Source organism: Haliotis asinina, chromosome 6 (genome assembly GCF_037392515.1).
Source record: "Haliotis asinina isolate JCU_RB_2024 chromosome 6, JCU_Hal_asi_v2, whole genome shotgun sequence".
In the NCBI taxonomy this organism is placed as follows: Eukaryota; Metazoa; Mollusca; class Gastropoda; order Lepetellida; family Haliotidae; genus Haliotis; species Haliotis asinina.
In genome coordinates this window covers 45,864,669-45,883,915 of record NC_090285.1, presented here as the reverse complement: position 1 = coordinate 45,883,915, position 19,247 = coordinate 45,864,669, and the positions used below count along the sequence as shown (strand labels likewise).

The following is a 19,247-nucleotide window of genomic DNA, read 5'->3' as shown; positions in this document are numbered from 1 at the left end:
AAATGAAGTACGAAGCGCAAAAAAAACACATCCGAAATATAAAGATGAGAATTATGAAAGACTCCTCTGACACATGAGCCAATGTTAACAGTACTTAATTCATAATTTCCTCTGTTTATCCAAAGTCACCGAAAGAGCATCATATCTTACTTTATTTTCAGCGTGTCCTTTGTAACTCTCATGACAATATACGACTCCACATATGTCATGTTATTCTGACATATCACACCGACAACTGTTGACAAAGCACCAGCGCCAAAGCCTAAAGCATAGATGTATCAGTGAACATTATGTACGTAAACGTCAATAAAATCTAAAATTGTTCACGCCTCTTCCTGTAAACATAAAGCATCAATGCGCAAACATTTATCTGAAAGGATAACTGCAAATCAGTGATGACATGATGGTAATCATGTTCTATCCTTCAGGTACATAAAGAGTGAACGTTTGTTTATCACCTGTAGCCACTCAGCAACCCATGCTTGCCATAGAATTCGACTATGTTTGTCGTAAGAGGCGACTAACGGGATCGGGTGGTCAGGCTCACTGACATGGTTGACACATGTCAGCGGTTTCCAAGTGCGCAGATAGATGCTCATGCTGTTGATCACTTGATTGTCTGCTCCAGACTGAATTATTTATATTAGAGCTTGAATATTGCTGAGTGTGGCGTAAAACTAAAATCACTCACTCACCTGTAGCCACTGATGTTCATATCAAGATAACCAAAGTAGTGAGAAGCGGGATTATCTAAACTATTTTCTACTAAATCTGTTCCAGATGCTTGATTTCTTTTAGGTTCTTTATTGCAAAGGCAATTCCTTCACTTTTAATGGTATCGTTGAGAATATTTGTATCAAACGTTATCACAATCGTCATTCACAGTGAGGACTTCATCACCACGTTTCATTTAATTTCTTAAAATATTGAAAAAAGACATGAATGTTTGGTAAGTGGTTTGTTTTTCCACCATCACACTTATTTAGTATCTTCCAGTATTCTTTCGGGGAATGTTTACTTTCATTCCGAAATGTTTAATATCATTCCGACACTTAAAAACATTTTGATACAATTATCCATACGTTTTCTATAAGCACGGGACGTTCTGTCCATGTAAAGTAGTTTTGGCTTTTCTAAGGTCAGTTTGAGCTTTACGAAAATTTCTACACACATTCCCACATTCAGTGTTGAACCAGGGCCAGTTTATTCTTCCAGATCGTCATAGATTGTCGTTATCAGAGAAATGATACCTTTCATAACTGGCATCATCATTTGTTATGTTCTTATGGAAAGTGTTTTCGTTGGTATTGTTGAAAGTATCAGCAGACATGTTTGTGTTTGCATTTGGTTAGACTAAGCCTGTATAAGCATTATGAACGCGCACATTCGATGTCAAGGAACAGGTTATACGATGGAGTAGGGGATTTACATGGGACATATTTACTGGTATTTACAGGAATCATACTGTAACTTGCATTTGTGTCAGTTGTCATGATTGGTGCAAATGGTGTTCGCGAAGAAGACACCCACGGCCCACTTCTGGATTCCTGTGGAAACGTCATGCAAGCCCCTGGCACCAATAAAGACCGAAGCCTGTTTACGAATATTTCTTTATTCATTTTTATATCGGTTAAAAGTCGAGCTGTTTGACATAATGCTATGATTGAATATAACGAAATCTAAACAAAAAGACCCAAAATGACGGCTGAATCTGATATAATACCAAGGGAACTCCAAGAATCCGATATAATACCAATATGCTTATGGAATCGTACAAACACAGAATTAGGAAATAGATGCAACAAAAACCGGAACCTGTTATTGTGATCATATATGCCACTATATGATATTACTATCTATACAATAATTAGGTGGGGGTCGCCTAACGGTTAAATCGTTCACGCATCACGCCGAAGACCTCATTTCGATTCCCTATATGGGTGCAATGTGTAAAGTTCATTTCTGGTGTCCGCTGTCATGATATTGCTGGAATATTGCTAAAAGTGGCATTAAACTAAAGTCACACAATACTTCTCCTGGAAGTGGATCCTTGACTCTGTATCCACCACAATGGACCCAGGTTTGAGGGGCAGTGGAAACCAATGTTTTTATGTACACAGATGGATGCAATATTGTTTCTATGCACATGGACATACACCTCTTCCATCTGCTGTAGGCACAAACTGGCAAGGTGAGACATGATCACCTTGGCGTACCCCTTCCCTCGGTGTTCTTCCAGAACATATAGAAAGCCAAGAGTCCCGTTCTGGAGTCTCAGGGCGTACCCTATCAAGGAGCCTTCATCGTTGTATAAGCAACGGGATGGTTGTTTGCTGATGAGGTCTCTAATGTAAGTCTCCGAGTGTCCGCCGTCGTTATATGACCACCTGGTGTTGACATGGTATGCATCTTCTGGATGAAGGCTTGTCATTGTGTATCCCTTTGAAATATTTCTGGAACGTGAAGGAAGACATCACATTTGTAGCCTAAGCATCCCATCCTTTCCCTTACCTGTAGACGACCAAAACAGCCAAAACATAGGTTCGTGTGCCCATGTGGAATAACAATCACAACAACTACATGTCCGAAATATGAAAATCAGAATTACGAAACATTTCTCTGCAATGATTCAATGTGAAAACACATTGACAGGTGGAGAGTTATCAAGTTTCATCAATGTAGAGTCCGCAGGTTCCCCCGGTTGTCGAAACATTCACCCAAATGGCTCACCTTAGTTTCAGCGTGTCCTTTGTAACTTTCATGACAACATACGAGTCCAGGTCATATGTCCTGTCATTTTGACATATCACATTGGTAACTGTTGACAAAACATCAGCGCCAAGGCCTAAAACAGGGATGTATCAGAGTACGTTATGTACGTATTGGGTAAAAGTCAAAGGAAAAACATCATCTTCAGGAAAAAGTTCCTAATTTGGAGGCCATGCTTTTTCCTGTAAATATAAAATATCAAGTATAATTAGTGTCGATTATTCGTTTGGGCGTAAAAGTAAAATAGTGAGAACTGAATATGGGTGATGATACAAGACGTTCGCGAAAAGTGTAATCATGTTCTTCCGTCCAGGGAGCACCCAACACTCGAACAGTGTACGTAAAGTGTAAACGTTTGTTTAATCACATATAGTAGCCCATCCTCGATATCTCCAGGGTATACGTTCCGACAAGTCTCCACTATACCCTGGACGCATCTACGGGTCGGCCCGAGAATTTTATTACCTCCCATTGCTGGCTCCGCATTTTCACAGTAGCTAAATCAGCTAGGCCACCGTTATGGCCGAGCTTGCCAGTGTCAACAAAGGTAGCGGTCGCAAATGCGAAGGTTTGAGAAGGATGTTTTGGGAAATCATACAGAAAAAATTATCTGTAACATTAAAACCATATAAGCAAGGACTCCTTTTACCTCTTTCAGAGAACCTCTGCGTGGTTTGCGTTGCCAAGCTTAATCGGTTAGGTAATTTAAAAAGCGAAAGGGAGTTGTGATTGGTTCGCTCAACTTTTCAGCCTCTACACCTAATTGGATAAAAAGCCAGCCAAGGGAGGTAATAAATTCATCGGGTAGAGAGCCGTAGATGCGTCCAGGGTATAGTGGCGACTTGTCGGAAAGTATACACTGGAGATATCGAGGATGATAGTAGCCCCACAGTCACTCAAACTATCAGTTCTTGTCCAGACAGGAAGAACTTCTTGTTTGGCAACGGTGTTTGCAAATATGCCGAAACGCCGCTTACTTTACTAATAAAGAAGTTGTAAATCAATAAAACATTTCTGACTGCTAATAAACAGAGATAGATCAGGCAGTCCACTGATATTGCTGTAACTATCAACTGTATCATAATTTTGACTTTCGTCTGCTCTGTACAAGCGCAGAGCTTCTGCTTGTAACAGAAATCAGAAGCATTTATCAAGTATATTGTATACATTTGTGTGGCAGAATACCAGCACTGTCCTCAAAAATAGATTCTATTTTAGGGTTCAACAGCTGTGAAGGTCATAGGAATGGACTTCTGAGAATCAGCGGGACAACAGGTGTTTGCAAAAAGGGTATCCATGTTGAACCCTACCGGAAGCACTTCACACAGTGTGTCTGAAATGATGGCGACAGGTGAGATATTTTACTCTGAAATGGAATGGTTAAAACATATCCACCATCTCCGTCCTCGATGGAAAACTATTGCCATTGTCCTGTTTGGTCCGTCTCTAGACTGTAAAAGGCGTTCTCCACAGCTGTGAGTTTGGAAGTTTGAGGGAGTTAGATCAGGTATTGGTGTGGTGATATCACGTTTTCCCCGTTGGATGTTGTTGGTTCATCGCTGAAGCAACCCTCGTGGATCAGATTCAGACCGAAGAGGATTCTCACGGTACATGTGGCTATGACCAGAATGAAGCTGATTTTACACCATGGAGCTGCTATGATAATGGAATGTGTTCTCTCGTTCTCCATAGTGGAATGTGTTCTCTCGTTCTCCATAGTTGAATGTGTTCTCTCGTTCTCCATAGTTGAATGTGTTCTATCGTTCTCCACAATGGAATGTGTTCTCTCGTTCTCCACAATGGAATGTGTTCTCTCGTTCTCCATAGTGGAAGGTGTTCTCTCTGTTGCTTCAGTGGTCTTCAGTAATGGAGTTTGACTTCAATGCTCTCCCTGTCATTCATAAACAGTACTGTAACCCCACTTGGAGGGACATCATTCACTAGTGACATACTCCTAATTTTCATTACGGCTTTTCGTGTCAAGCTAAGATTTGCTGAATAAAATTTGTACAAAAGGTTCACCATTAATCAGTTCTTTCTATGCGTCGTGCGCTAGGTATTCATTCGTACTTGTAACTCTCCACTTTTCCACATCATCGTGTCCAAGCTACTTTGATCGATATTCATTGTGTTGATCCCTGGATCGTCTGTTCCGGACTGGATTAATTTCACATCGCCGCCATGTAACCTGAATATATCTGAGTATGGCAAACAAACAACAAACAAACACTCACACGAAAAGGCGGTTTTGTCTGACCACTGTACGACGCCAGGCTGTTGAAGCATTACTTCCAGGGCGTCTCTGTCTGTGGTATAAACATGTGTCCGGTTGCCCAGGAAGACAGGGTGCTGAAACACAGGTTTTCATGAAGACTTCTCACGACTGGAGTGGTATAGGTAATCCGGTGAATGTTGAATTTGATGAAAAATATCGTTTAGCTTTCTCATGCAAGTTAGCGCTAGGATCTGTTGGATTATCGTTTAAATGTTCTGTAGTAAATTTTAGAAATGAAATAATAAACTATAACGTTAATAGGCAGTGCACACGTCTGTGATAGTATATAAACATACATCTGCACTAATGCTAAAAGATGTTGTTATGCTTGGAACATAACTATCTACTGTCACCTTTGCAGTTGCAGGATCAGCACGAACAACCAGTGCTGTGTAATCTGGCCAGCGGTCAACGATGAAGTCGTAATCAGTTATCACAGAATGGAGTTTTGACAATAGCTCACCTCGGATCTGTTGAAAAGAAACAACATCGGCAATTCAATGGTTTATTATTTTCAAGGCTAGTTGATCCATAATACGGTACATTAATATTTACATTTAAATAGACACATTCGTATAAAAAGGAATGCTCATGTGTATGAAACACATCGTAGAGGCATTTTATTAACAGCGAAGTTATAATCATTAGAATTCATTAAATTTCTTAAACCATTTTTGTTGTGTTTGAAAATAAGTGGTTCATCACCGTGAAAAAATAATTTATAATATGGATTCATCTACAGTTACATTACATAAAGAACATCTAAAATAGGACTTTCATAATCACAAAAACCTTTTCTAATACATTATATTCCTTGAGGATTGTACAAGCTTCTAAAAATATGCCATCCGATATTGTAAATTATTACGATCATTGATGTTACAATCTTGAAGTAAATGATGATTTTCATAGTAGAATAAAATCGGAACGTGGATTTGACAGTCAATGAATCCTTCCTGAAGTAGTTTAACAAATAACTCAACATCCCCTGCACCTTGTTGTATCTAGACATGACCAAACCCGCAAGTGAATAGTGAATATCAAAATCCCAGTTTGCACGTTTTCTATTACCCGTTTGTTTCAACATCATAAGATAGTATTGTTTTGGATGTCAGTATGATGACATGACATTTAATCCTAGCCAGTATCGATACAGTTCTTATAAGAATTGACACACAAGAGATATTTCCATATTATCCGTACATAGCAATATGTAGGAAGGAGTTTCTGACATTTGATAGTTACGCATTTGCAAAATAAGAGGTGTACTATGTCTAGTTGACCCTTGTCTTTATAGCCCTGCATTTCGTTTCCACACATCAATATTAGTACCATCTTCAAGTATCTTGAATGCATTACGAATATTTATGTCATGTTTACGAATAAGACGTTTTATGGGCAACAGAGCTTTGTTGGCTTCTTGTGCTTAAGTAGTACAGGCTATTGGCCATACCAGTTCAGGTCTAACCATAATGTCTAAATACTGGGTTAGAATATAGGCCTTCAGTAACCCATGCTTGTCGTAAGTAGCGACTAACGGGATCGGGTGGTCAGGGTCGGGTTGGTGGACTCGTCATGCGGGCGTGGATGACCCCGACCAGGATCATCCCGAAGGCTCGTTCTAGCTCTGCAGCTCTAAGACGTTGTGTTGCCTTGAGTTTTTCTGTTCCAGTGAATGATGGACAAAACTCCAAAACCCTTTTAATACCCACCGTACTGAATAAGTCATGTAATTTTGGCCCTTTCGCAGTTTCACATGATTGTCTGGCCCAGACTCGATTATTTACAGACCGTCGCCATATAGCTGGAATATTGCTAAGTGCGACGTAAAACTAAACTCACTCACTCACTCACTCAGTTTCACATCTTTACATGTAAAACACGCTTCATGCACTGCGTCCCTGGCTGCTGTGTTCTAGCGAGGCGTTTTCTTGGTTTGGTTTTGTCGTACAAACGACATTTCATTTCAATCATTTCATGTCTACGTTTGTAAAGTTTCTTTTGGCCGTAAGTATAATTTAAGAGGCAGGAACTGTATGATTACTTACATGTTACTTGTTATATAATCCATTGGCATTACAGGATATCAGTGGGTTGAAGTAAGGGAAGTTTTTATCAAAGATGAGGCGAAGCATCCGTAGCATCTGCGTTTCAGGCTCAAGGCCGTTTCCCCATTAGCTGGCATGGTGTGGGTAAATCGATGTCACGGCCTGGATGTTCCTGTGCACCCAGTTATTGTACGGCTGGCGTCATCATATTTGTACGTCTCCTTGTCGATGGTGAGTTTGTCTTCACATAAGTAGGCAATCTTCCCATCATCTCTTGCTTCAGCTATAAATGGTGTGAGAAGTTTTCTTGCAGCCGCACTCGATCGGTCAACTTACTGGGAGGCTAGCTACAGCTAAAACAGTTTCTTTATCATCTCGAGACACAAATTTGGCAATTATAGGTGGCGGTTAAGTTTTATATGTTAGTCTGTGGACCGTGTCAACTGTTATTGTGGATGTATCTGGTATTTTAGAGTATTATAGATACAATATCTCACATGATCCTGAGAGACCGCTTTGGTCTCTATAACATCACCAGGGATACCACAGAACAGACAATTGTTCCTACGAGAATATGTTTCAGATCTGCCAAGAGAATGCTCAGCCTCTGTTGGCACATTCCGGTCTGATTCATGAATCTACTCCATCCTTTTCACTTTCGTAACGATCTAGACGGTTGCCCACTTCCTTACGAATATCTGTCATTTCCGTTTGTTGGAATGAAATGTTTCTATTTAGTTCAGCTATTGGTTTTGTAAGTTCAGATAACGCGTGAACAGTAGGTGAATTGCTTGGTGTGTTGATCCCGAGTTACTTTGGACGTTGCCATCCCTTTGTAAACACGCCGTCCCCTAGAAACTGGGTCAGTGGTACGACATCCGGGCAAGTCGTGCTCAATGTTCAGAGTCTGAAGCACATGGTATCCAAGGAGTTTATTCATGTGAAAAGTAAGATTTGATAGAACTCACTAATGTGTTCGGAGCAGTTATTTCCAGCAGTTCCCAGACCCAGATTCACCACGAGCACAAGACAAACACAGCACGCGAAGTTCATACCGGGCGCCCACGTAGTATGGCCGACTTCCCAGTGTCCAGACGGAGTAGAAAAACAACAAATTCTGCGCCTCCATTGCACAGTATTTATTTTAATTGTATGGAAGATACGCACAAAAAGTATTAAAAGTATCTTCGGAATCTTCGGAATCAAAGAAACTATGACTTTAACGTTTGCACGCATGCGACAATATACATTAGTGATCCACAATACCTCAAGCATTGTGTCATATGTTCAGAAACAGTACAAAAGATAGGTAAACTGAACCTTTGTGCCATATTTTCAGAAATTAAAAGAACAATAATCAAGGAGTACAAAATATAAGTAAATTGAACATTCTCACCTGATACGCACTCTGAATGTTTTTTAGAGTCGCTAGAAGATGGGGCAGGTGCTGTTTGTCCAGAACAATAGCCATCACACAAAAACCTGTAAAAATTGAAAACTCAACCAAACCCCCAAAACAAGAACAAATATTCGATGTAAGACCTGAGTTAGTTATTGAAGTCCTGGCATGTGCATTTTAAGGCAGCTGATATCACGCCAGCTGACGGTGGTGCCATTGTTTTGATTGGTTAATGATATCCTGCCTGATGACGTCACACGAAAATAAATGTGGTCTTTAACACATATCAAGCTCAACAATGATAGGAAGAGTTTATCTAAGCCATAGAAATATCGACATTTACATGAGAAGACAATTAGCTGAAAATGAATCCACTATTATAACAACACAACGGTTGTGTAGCCAAATTTAAAATGTAGGTCGCACTAAGGAGCTTGCATTTGAATCGCTACACTAAGTCATCACTTGTCTATAGCAATACACGTCTACAAAGGGTTGAGTGAACAGCAAAGAGGAAACAATATCAGACCTTTTAATATCAGTCTACTCAATGATATCATAGAATTAAACATTGCTATAATCTTCCATGTCGGAAGTGTATTAAAGAATATGCAGCAGTTATTTAGTGTTTCCGAGCAAAGTAAACAACCATGACAACTTGATGCATACACGAATACAACTTCAAGATGATTCAAGATTGTGAATATTGTTGAAATAGTTCAGTATATTATCTAAAAGACCACAAACCTATATACAGCGATGTGTGAACTGTATGGTTGTTCGGTGAGTGCGCCAACGTTTGATAAACAAACCCTCTGAATGGCTATGATAACGTGTGATCTAGATATTTCTCGCAAGACATTCCACTGGCTCCACAGAGCGCAGCTTTGAGTAACGGTTGGCCGAGTTAGTGAAAAAGGTTTGATTCATTGACCCATTTAACGTGACTAGGCTTGCGCTATGAATGAATGCAACCTCGCTACCCTCCTGGCTGAAATGAACCTTCCCTTCGACGGCTTTTGTGAAAGGTAATGCTCTTTTCGTATCACTCCAGCTGAAGATGTGTATGGCAAGGCGTTTCCACTTTTATTAAGGTATTAAAGATATCTTGAATTGTTTTAAAGATATCTTAAACTGAACTGAAGATATCTTGAATTGAGATAATTATTGATGAATAAAATTAAAGACATCGGGAATTGAATTAAGGATATGTTGAACCATATTAATGATATCTTACGAAGAATTGATGATATCTTGCATTGAATTAGAGATATCTTGAAAATAGTGAGTGAGTGAGTTAATTTTTAACGTCACATCGGCACTATTTCAGCCATATCGTGACGAGAACATTCAGCAATAAAAACGACTATTGTGTCCATTATAAAACCTGTCCACGAAGGACAGTAAAACAACTAGGATATCACAATTAGCATTAAAACTAGTGTGGAAAGGTAAAACTGATATCATTATATGGACAATACAGTATAAAAACAGGCTATAGATCGCTAACAACAGAAGGTAGATCACCACACTAGGGACCATGGGGACTTACAGTACCTTTGCTACCTGCATGGTCCCTTGTTGGATTTACACCATCCCCTCAGCCAATTGTAAGAAATTGTAGCCAAAATTAAAATAACACAAATACTACACTGAAGGTTTAAGTATAAGTAATTGTAAATCATTAAAATTATTCCGCAGTCCTCTGCAATTCCACTGAATGATATGTGAGTCATTGATGGGGGCTTAATTTGAGATCGGGATTGAGGTCTGCTATCCTTCACAATGTGCGAGGGACTAATCTCCATGTCAAGAGGTTCAAATGAATTATGAACCTCAACAGTATTTGGAAGTGAAGAAGGTACCTCCAAGTGCTGGAGGGACCTGGCTTTTCTTCCCATTTGTTTCTTTTCTTTTCTGGATAACTGGGCTGCGCCCTGAACTGCCTTGTTGGATGTATTGTCTGGCATAGTATCAGTTTGAGATGCTGATGTTGACGTTTTAGCCTCATGCTGAGGATTTGGAGCTACTGTGTCTAGTGTAACTTGTTGTTCGACCCAGGAAAGTGTTGTTTGGCAAGCTACAGATACTGTCACCGGAGCTGGTCTAGATTGTTGAGTTGATACAACTGCTGAAAAAGTTTTAGTTGACGAAGAAGATACAGATGATTGTGACATCAATAACTTTTTAGCCTCATGATATGAAATGTTGTTTTTGCACTTAAGTTGAAGAATTTTTGATTCATGTTCGAAAACTGGACATGATTTGGAAGAGGCCAGATGTTTTCCGTCACAGTCTGCGCACTTTAAAGTTTCTGTAGCGCATGTGGAACTGTCATGAGCATCACTGCAGCGAGAGCACACAGTGTTGCGATTGCAGTTCTTTGTTTACGTAAACATTCCACTAGCAAAGAGCCGGAGCGCAGGCGAGTAACATTTTTCACTTCGCCACAATATCCATTGACAGCTTTTGAAATTGCAAAAGGGTTCAGTTTAATTGGATTGTGATCTAAAGCCTCAATAACGATAAATCGAGCCCAGGAATCTACATTAATGCCATGATCATCATCACACGAACTTGCATCCAAATGCCGTCTTTTTGAACCGGAGTGTATTTGAGACATAATGAAAAAAGTGTGCTTCAACAACCCTGCTCCCCACCCACCACGGAGTGTCAACCAGGACGGTGTCTAATTGCATTGGGTCTCCAGAATACAAACACCAGGGATACAGGGATGTTATACTCCAGTGAGTATGACACAAACAGCAGTATGTGTATACCAAAGTACATGCCAGGGAGGTTCAGCCCAGTGACAAGTAATTGGAAACACACCGAATTTGAAGGTCAACCTCACCAGATTGGCCCATGAGCCACAGCCTTCTGGCATAGGACTCTAGGCATTTCAACATATTAATAATTTGAACAATGGAAAGTAAAGAGGCAAACACCCAAATACGACGAAAATGTGCACAAAATATTCACTATGCACAGGGCATTGCGTGACCAGCCGATTGATAGAACCGGGCCCGTTCTACCACCCGTCTAGGCGAATTCAGGGCCAAAGTGGTGTATTGAGCAATAGGAACACGGTTACTGGCCCCTATTGCCCTCAACCACCAGGATCCCTTCCTCCGCCGACACAGGGCCGCAACCCACGGCAAACGGGTTGGTGGACCAAATATCCCCCCGGGTCCACAACGCGGGTGAACGGCTCTCAGCGTTACCCAGCACCCACCACGAGGAGGTGGCCGTTCACGGGTGCCTATCTTGAAAATAATTAAGATATCTCAAATAGAGAAATTATATTAAGGGATTACTGATATCTGAAATTGTTTTAAAGATATCTCGAATCGAATTGAAGATATCTTAAACTGCATTAGAGATATCTTGAAATGAATTAAAGATATCTTGAATAGAAACAATTTCATGATATCTTCAAATACTTCCGGCTACATATCCGTAAATACTTCCGTTTCGGAAAATGGCGGGTTACCATACATGTACACCTCGCATATGCCGAGAGCCGAGAAGCGGTCCTGTACTGTTAAGACATGATCCTTCATCGCGGCCGAGAACACCGTTTTTATACATCCTATCCAGATTCGTCGCTATATGGTCGAAATAATGCCAGTGCGACGCAAAAAAATGTCACCACAACCCTATTTTCTAGTGACGTTCTAGAAATATTTCCCGAGGGTTTTGACTAAAACGTTGATATCGACGTACCCCCATATATCATATATTATGACCATGAATTTAGATAATAATAGGCCGGTAAACCGTTCAATTCTTGTATCAACGGTAGCGAACTGGCTTGTTGACATGTTGTGCGCATGCGCCAAGTTTCTATAGTCCATTTCTGCATGTGGTCGGCATTGGCGGCACGCAATGCTAGCAAATATTCACCAAAGTTAGATTTCAAAATCCAAGCAAACTTAAATTCATGATAAGCAATTCAATAGTAACTGTTATTACAGTTATAAAGTACATTTCTCTGGATAGACACACCGGGTGTTTACATTACAGTTTCACTGACCCTTGTGCCAAATCACAAGACAAATTTAGGTGTATACTAATCAACATACATATACAAAGATCTTGTGAAAATGTGCATCAGAAAAAGACACACACACACACACACACACACACACACACACACACACACACACACACACACACACATATATATAGTGTGTGTGTGTTAGGGTGGGGGAAGTGTTACAATTGTATAAATCATTTATTGGCATCGTTACAAATGAAACCCGTCATTAAAACTACTCATTTCGACATTTAAATGCCTTAAATAGACCTTTTTCCTTTTTGACAAATTTTGTCTCGCGATTCAAACAATCAGAGGGGCGGCCTCCGTGACTTAAAATGTTTATGCCTATGTGGGGCACTGTACAATGCATGTAGATTTCCGAGGACAATTTGTCTTGTTTACTGGTTTGTCTAAACCCAGTTTCTCAAATTTAATTTAACCCGTGACGCCACGATTTTTAAAAAAAAATGTAGCAGCACCCAGTGGCTACCATCCTCCAGTCTGAGAATAAATGCCAATAAGGTGTATTTCCACAGAGTAACAAAATCTAAAGTACTTTCTACTGGTAGTAAAATACGTATTTGATTGGTGTCATATAAGATTTTGCAGGACATTGATTAAAAGATAACAATTTCACTCTTGGAAGCGAGGTGAGTTTCAAATTCCTTTTGGTCATCAAGCATTTACTATAACTACAGTATGGTTCAAAATTATTGAGAATAGCTAAAGCATTTCATATTATTAAACGAGAACAAATCAGATAAAATTGAATGTATTGTGAAAGTGAACTGACCTTTTCATGTTGTGTAGGTAACAATTTAATATTTTATCAAGTCTCCTTGAGCTTCACGGCACAGTCTAAGACGGGTAGGCATACTTCCTATCAGAGAGGTTAGTGTCTCGTGGGTTATGCTGTCCCAGTATCGGACCACTTCTCTCTTCATGTCTTCAATTTTTGTCAACCCCTTTTGATTCACACATTCCTTCATCATCTCCCAAATGTTCTCAATGGGATTTAAGTCAGGACTATATGCAGGAAATGGTAATGCAGTCACATTTTTCTCCTGAAACCACTGCTTGGCATGTTTTGCGGTGTGTTTAGGATCATTATCTTGCTGCAAAATCCAGTCATTTCCATAAAACACATGTGCACTTGGAAGGAGAAAATTATCTAATATGTTAGTGTAGCGTTGACTTGTCAGATTTCCCTCAAGCACACACAGCGGGGTCGTTCCTAATAAGGATATCCCTCCCCATACATGAAACTTTGGGCTGTATTTAGGTCGTCGATACAACGGTGCTGACGCAGACTTTGTCCATATTTTCACATTATTGGGATATACCCATATTGAGCTTTCATCAGTAAAAATCACATTTTCCCAGTCAAAGGTTCCATGAGCCAAACACCACTAAACACGTCTGTCTTTATGTTCTTGTTTCATGAGAGGAGAAGGAATTCCAGTCTTTTTCTCCCATCCAAGATCAATCAAATTTCTTCTAACTGTAGATTTTGATACAACTGTTTCATACCTGATGTTGGAGATGCTTGCCCTTTGCTTTTTAGACGCTAAAATTCCCAGCCGGACGCGATCTGAGAAGTCCAATTTTCTGGATCTCCCTGCTCCTTTCTGGTGCCCAAAATCCTTTCCCTCTTTAAAATTCTTCCTAATCCTATACACAGTAGAAAGAGGAGTTCCTGTTCTCTCTGCCAATGTATTTACATCATCAATTCCTTGATTACACAACTCAAAAATCAACCTTCTTTTATCTTCAGCAGACATTGTTGACAGTGCTGAGGAAAATGACGTCTGCTACAAATTCAGGGGAGGTAACTCTAATTGCACTATACTCAGTAGGCCAAGATGAGTTACCTCCCTTATACTATTACTTAGTTTTAAGTATTAGTGAATCAGTTGAGGTGTTAGGATAGCTCAAAGTAAGAAGAAAAATTCTCAATAATTATGAACCAGACTATAGTAAGTACTTTTGTTTTTATTTCTTCGTGATCAAAACAACTCTTAATTAGCATTTTCTATCTTTAAGCAAGGGAGGGTCCAGCTATGGGACTTAAAATATACCACTGGCTTCTCCAACGCGCGCTTCTCAAACAACCCATTAAGCATTAACTGCGGGTCCGATGGATATTCGTGCATAGTGACACCGTCCCCTGACCCCTGGATTCAGGGCAAAGCAATGATTGCATGTTTTTGTTGACGTCGAGAAATCAGCAAAATTGCGGACTTGTTACAAATTTTATATACATGTGTAAAGCTGAAGTGCTATGGCGACAGATGTACGTAACCTGTTTGTGGTTTCGTTAGCGGGCGAGAGGGAAGCAGACGACTTTTTGGCTACTTTTAATCGCTTGGTATTAGCTAACCACAAGTTGTTCAAAGAATGAATTTCGTGTTCCGCACAAAAGTAACCAGAAGTCTTTTATATTTTAATGGTTAAAAGTGTATGAAAACCCAAAAAGTCTATTCGTTCTTTTAAAGTGAAAAAACGACGAAAATGAAAGCTCGAATGAACATTGCGCACCGCCACTGTAGAACGCAATCAGAAGCAGACTATAAAATGTGGCGCATTGTCACATGTGTTAGCTCGCTAGCGTTGATACAAGAACTCACTCAAAAAACTACGAGGGGTAATAAAACACGAGTATCTTGGTAGAATTCATACAGGCGGTGTTTTCGGCCGCGATACAGGATCACGTCTTGACCGCATCTCGGCTCTCGGCATGTAAGAGGTGTACATGCATGGTCGCAACCATTTCCGACCGGAAGTAGTTACGGATATGTAGCCGGAAGTATTTGAAGATATCTTGAAACCGTTACAATTCAAGATATCTTTAATTCATTTCAAGATATCTCTAATTCAATTCAAGACATCCTCAAATCAATTCAAGATGTCTGTAAAACAATTTTAGATATGAGTAATAGTAAGAATTGAAGATATCAATAATTGAATTAAAGATATCTATAATTGAATTGAAGATATCTGTAATACATTTGTGGATATGTAACGATCATCTTACGATATCTAGAACTAAATTCCATATATGTTGAATTGAATTCAAGATATCTTGAATTAATTTCTAATAAAATTATGTACATTATGATCGTAATTGTTTTACAGATATCACGAAATATTAGCTTGATATCTCTATAACATTTTGAGATATCAGTAATTTTATTTTGCATATGTGAAATTAATTAGAGATATCTTCAATTATTTAGAGATGTCTTTCAATCATTACAGATATCTTAAAATATAATGCAGATATCTTTAAAACAATTGAAGATATCTGTAATTCCTGAATAAATGTGAAAACGGCCTGCCATAGATGTGCGCCGAATAGGACGTAAGAAGAGAACTCGCTGCGCTGACATTGTATCAGAAAACCTGCCTTGTTTGTCATTTCATCAGCTGACGCCGCTCGAGCAGGACGCGTTTTTTTCAAGCTCTCGGTCGGATACATCGTCGCTCACAGCTTCTCTCCTACCGTTAGCAAGAGACAGGTTAAACTCGGCTTTGTGTTACGGCTTGGTATGAATGAATTATCTCCTTTGCTTTAAAACTAATGTATTTATCTGTTTTAAGTTATACATTCACACTTAGCTACTATATATTGCTAGCGGGTGGGAATTATTTTTTTGTTCATTCACTGGCTAGGGAGGCTGACTGATGGTTCTAAACCCGACTGTATGAGAATAATGGAAGTGTAAATGTCTCATATGGAGGTCGCTCCCTGCATACTTCGAATTGAGTAAGTCATGGTAAATGAGAAAGTGTCCCCATTCAAATGATGCGAGAACCTGGTCACTGATGTTCGCAATGCATCTTGAACAGAGTTACTGAAACCAGCTCTCAGTGACTAAGGGGTTTCTCATTATGACGTGACTCACTCATTAGTGTTAGACAGCTTACCTTAAATGTTAACATTATAAGGAAAATATATCTTGATGCTGGAAATATGTTATTCTTAAAAATAACAGCAAATCTCTTTCATATTAGAAACAAGGTAAGGTGTTAGGTATGTATCTTATAACATAGGTATCTATCTTATAACATAATGATACACTGAAAAAGTGTTGAATAATGCAACAAAGTTTATAATAATTCTCTGATATTTAAACAGGAAAACGAGTGTATCTTTATGATTTCATGTATATCGATTATCTGTTGACATCACTTATAATACGTTACATACCACAAAATATATATAATATTTTTTCAATATTGAAAAGGAGCCTTTTCTAGGATCTAGACTTGCTATTCAGGGATATATCATGTTTCGCTTAGGGATAGTTGAAGCTGAAAATACTCTCTATTGCTCTGTTCAGGAGCGGTACCCTCGGTACCCTAGTGGTGAGAGCGTTTGCTCGTCACGCTGAAGGCCCGGGTTCGATTCCCCACGTGGGCACAAAGTGTAAAGCCCATTTCTGGTGTCCCAAGCTATTGCTGAAATATTGTTAAGATCGGTGTAAAACCCAACTCGCTCCCCGTATTGCTGTTCATGTTTTGTCTATTTGATAATAGTGGTTTCGTGGCTGCCGTGGAGCGTGTCGTGTATTGTTTCAATTATTGTATTATGAGGGAATACTTTCCCGTGTTGAATGATACTGGTACAATGTATAGAGTGTTTTCGACACTGTGTATTTCATTAGGTACTGCGTAATGTTGTCTTGGATATATTATAAAATGTATCAACGGAAATTGGGGTGATGTTATGTGTTAGAAAATGTATCTTGATTTATGTAGTATGTGTCGTGTATATCGACGTATGATGATTATGGCATATAATAATAATGCATTTTGGCAACTGATTACTGATTGTCAATATGTTCTAATAATTATTTGTACCCTATACTATTGTGACTAATTATGTAAAGATGATCCGGTGACTTTGGCGTAATAAACTCCTTGTTTATTTACTCAGGTTCTTGTGTTGTGTGTGGGTTGGTGTATTTACACCTCCGAGCTGCCAAGAGAGCTGATTCCCCAAACCCGCGATTTAACAAATGTAAGAAACTAAAACCCTGTTGACGAAGAACAGTAAATATCACAGATTTCCATTTAAGATTAGTAATTAAATCTACAACAGTTTAACTAAAGATGACAATACAAAGTAAAAATGGGCTATCTATTGCCAACAACTGAAGGCAGATCACCATACTAGGGATCATGGGGACTGTCATTACTTTTGCTACCTGCATGGACCCTAGCTGGATTTACATCATCCCCTCAGTCGCTAGCAATTTAGGCACATCTGGCCATGTAGTTAAAAGGACACATATACTACGATTAAAAAAGCGAAGACTTTGAATTTCATGCAGAATGGAGGATCCTCACCTTTCAATAAGTATTCATGAGTATATCTCATATGGCCAATACGACATCATCGCATGATGACCTCTTCAAATCTGGACTGACAACCAAAGTAGGTATACCCAATATAAGGTTTTATTGCATGTAATTTATTTACACCCACTTGGGTGTCCCACTTCTTTTGCATCAGATCACGGATATACGATCTAATTGTAGCTTTATAATCAGAGTATGGAATAAGAAGTGGTGTCACAGATTTGTTGAGTGCTGCCTTGGCAGCAAGATCAGCCATTGCGTTACCAGAAATGCCTACGTGGCTTGGTAACCAACACAAGACGATGTCGTATTGGCCAGTAGCAAGATCATTATACAATTCTATAATTTCTATTAAAAGTGGATGTTTACAAGACATATTCTTAATAGCCTGAAGACAAGAAAGGGAATCTGAAAATATGATATATTGTTTATATTTAGAGTGTCTCTGAATATATTTAAGAGCTGTTAATATGGCGTTTGCTTCTGCAGTAAATATAGAGCTGTTATCTAGTATTCTAGTAGACATTGTTCTGGATCCAGTGACAGTGGCACAAGCTACTGCGCCACCGCCCTTGGACCCATCTGTAAATAAGGATTTATAATTGCTATAGTTATGTTTTAATTGACTATATTCTTGCTTATATTGTAAGTCATTAGTTTCTGATTTTTTAAACTTTGTTAGTGTTAGGCCAACTTGTGGCCTCACTAGTTGCCAAGGAGAAGAAAAAAAAGCCGGGAAAGAGAAATATTCTCCAGCTGAATGCCGGCGGCAGAAATGAATTGTTGGATTCTTATCCCAAGAGGTGGAACAAGTGAAGATTTTTATTATACAAATCCTCATAAAGAGGATTAAAAACGCAGTTATGAGCAGGATTGGATTCATTAGAAAATAACTTTGTGATATATTATAAAGACAATTTGATACGGCGAAGTTTCAAAGACGGCTCATCGGCCTCAACATGGAGACTGTCAATGGGAGATGTTCTGAAAGACCCAAGACAAAGCCTCAGGCCTTGGTGGTGGACAGAATCTAATAGCTTTAGGTTGCTTTTACAGGCTCCACCATATACGATGCAGGCATAATCAAGTTTCGACCGGATGAGTGATCTGTATAAATGAAGGAGGGTAGTCTGATCCCCTCCCCACTTTGAACTGGACACGACTTTTAATAGATCTAATGCCTTCAGACATATATTCTTAAGATACTTAATATGTGGTAGAAAGGTCAAATGTTTGTCAAAAACCAGTCCCAGAAACATGGCTTCCTTTACAACGTTAATTGGAAAGCCATCCAAGAACAGTTCGGAATCCTTATGAGGCTTATATTTCCGACAGAAATGTATACATTTG

The 19,247-nt window shown here is 39.3% G+C and overlaps 1 protein-coding gene across 1 annotated transcript in view; it reads right to left on the bottom strand.

Annotated features, from left to right (window-relative positions):
* Nucleotides 1-1,596: 1,596 nt before the first annotated feature.
* Nucleotides 1,597-19,247, bottom strand: part of LOC137288087 (glycine N-acyltransferase-like) — a 45,809-nt gene continuing 28,158 nt past the window's right edge. Inside the window, exons 2-6 of the mRNA XM_067820463.1 lie at nucleotides 8,489-8,574; nucleotides 5,398-5,514; nucleotides 5,004-5,118; nucleotides 2,731-2,845; nucleotides 1,597-2,453 (exon numbers count right to left, since the gene is read on the bottom strand). Of these exons, the coding sequence (XP_067676564.1) occupies nucleotides 2,021-2,453; nucleotides 2,731-2,845; nucleotides 5,004-5,118; nucleotides 5,398-5,514; nucleotides 8,489-8,574 (866 nt within the window). The 3' untranslated portion in view covers nucleotides 1,597-2,020. The remainder of the gene's footprint in view (nucleotides 2,454-2,730; nucleotides 2,846-5,003; nucleotides 5,119-5,397; nucleotides 5,515-8,488; nucleotides 8,575-19,247) is intronic.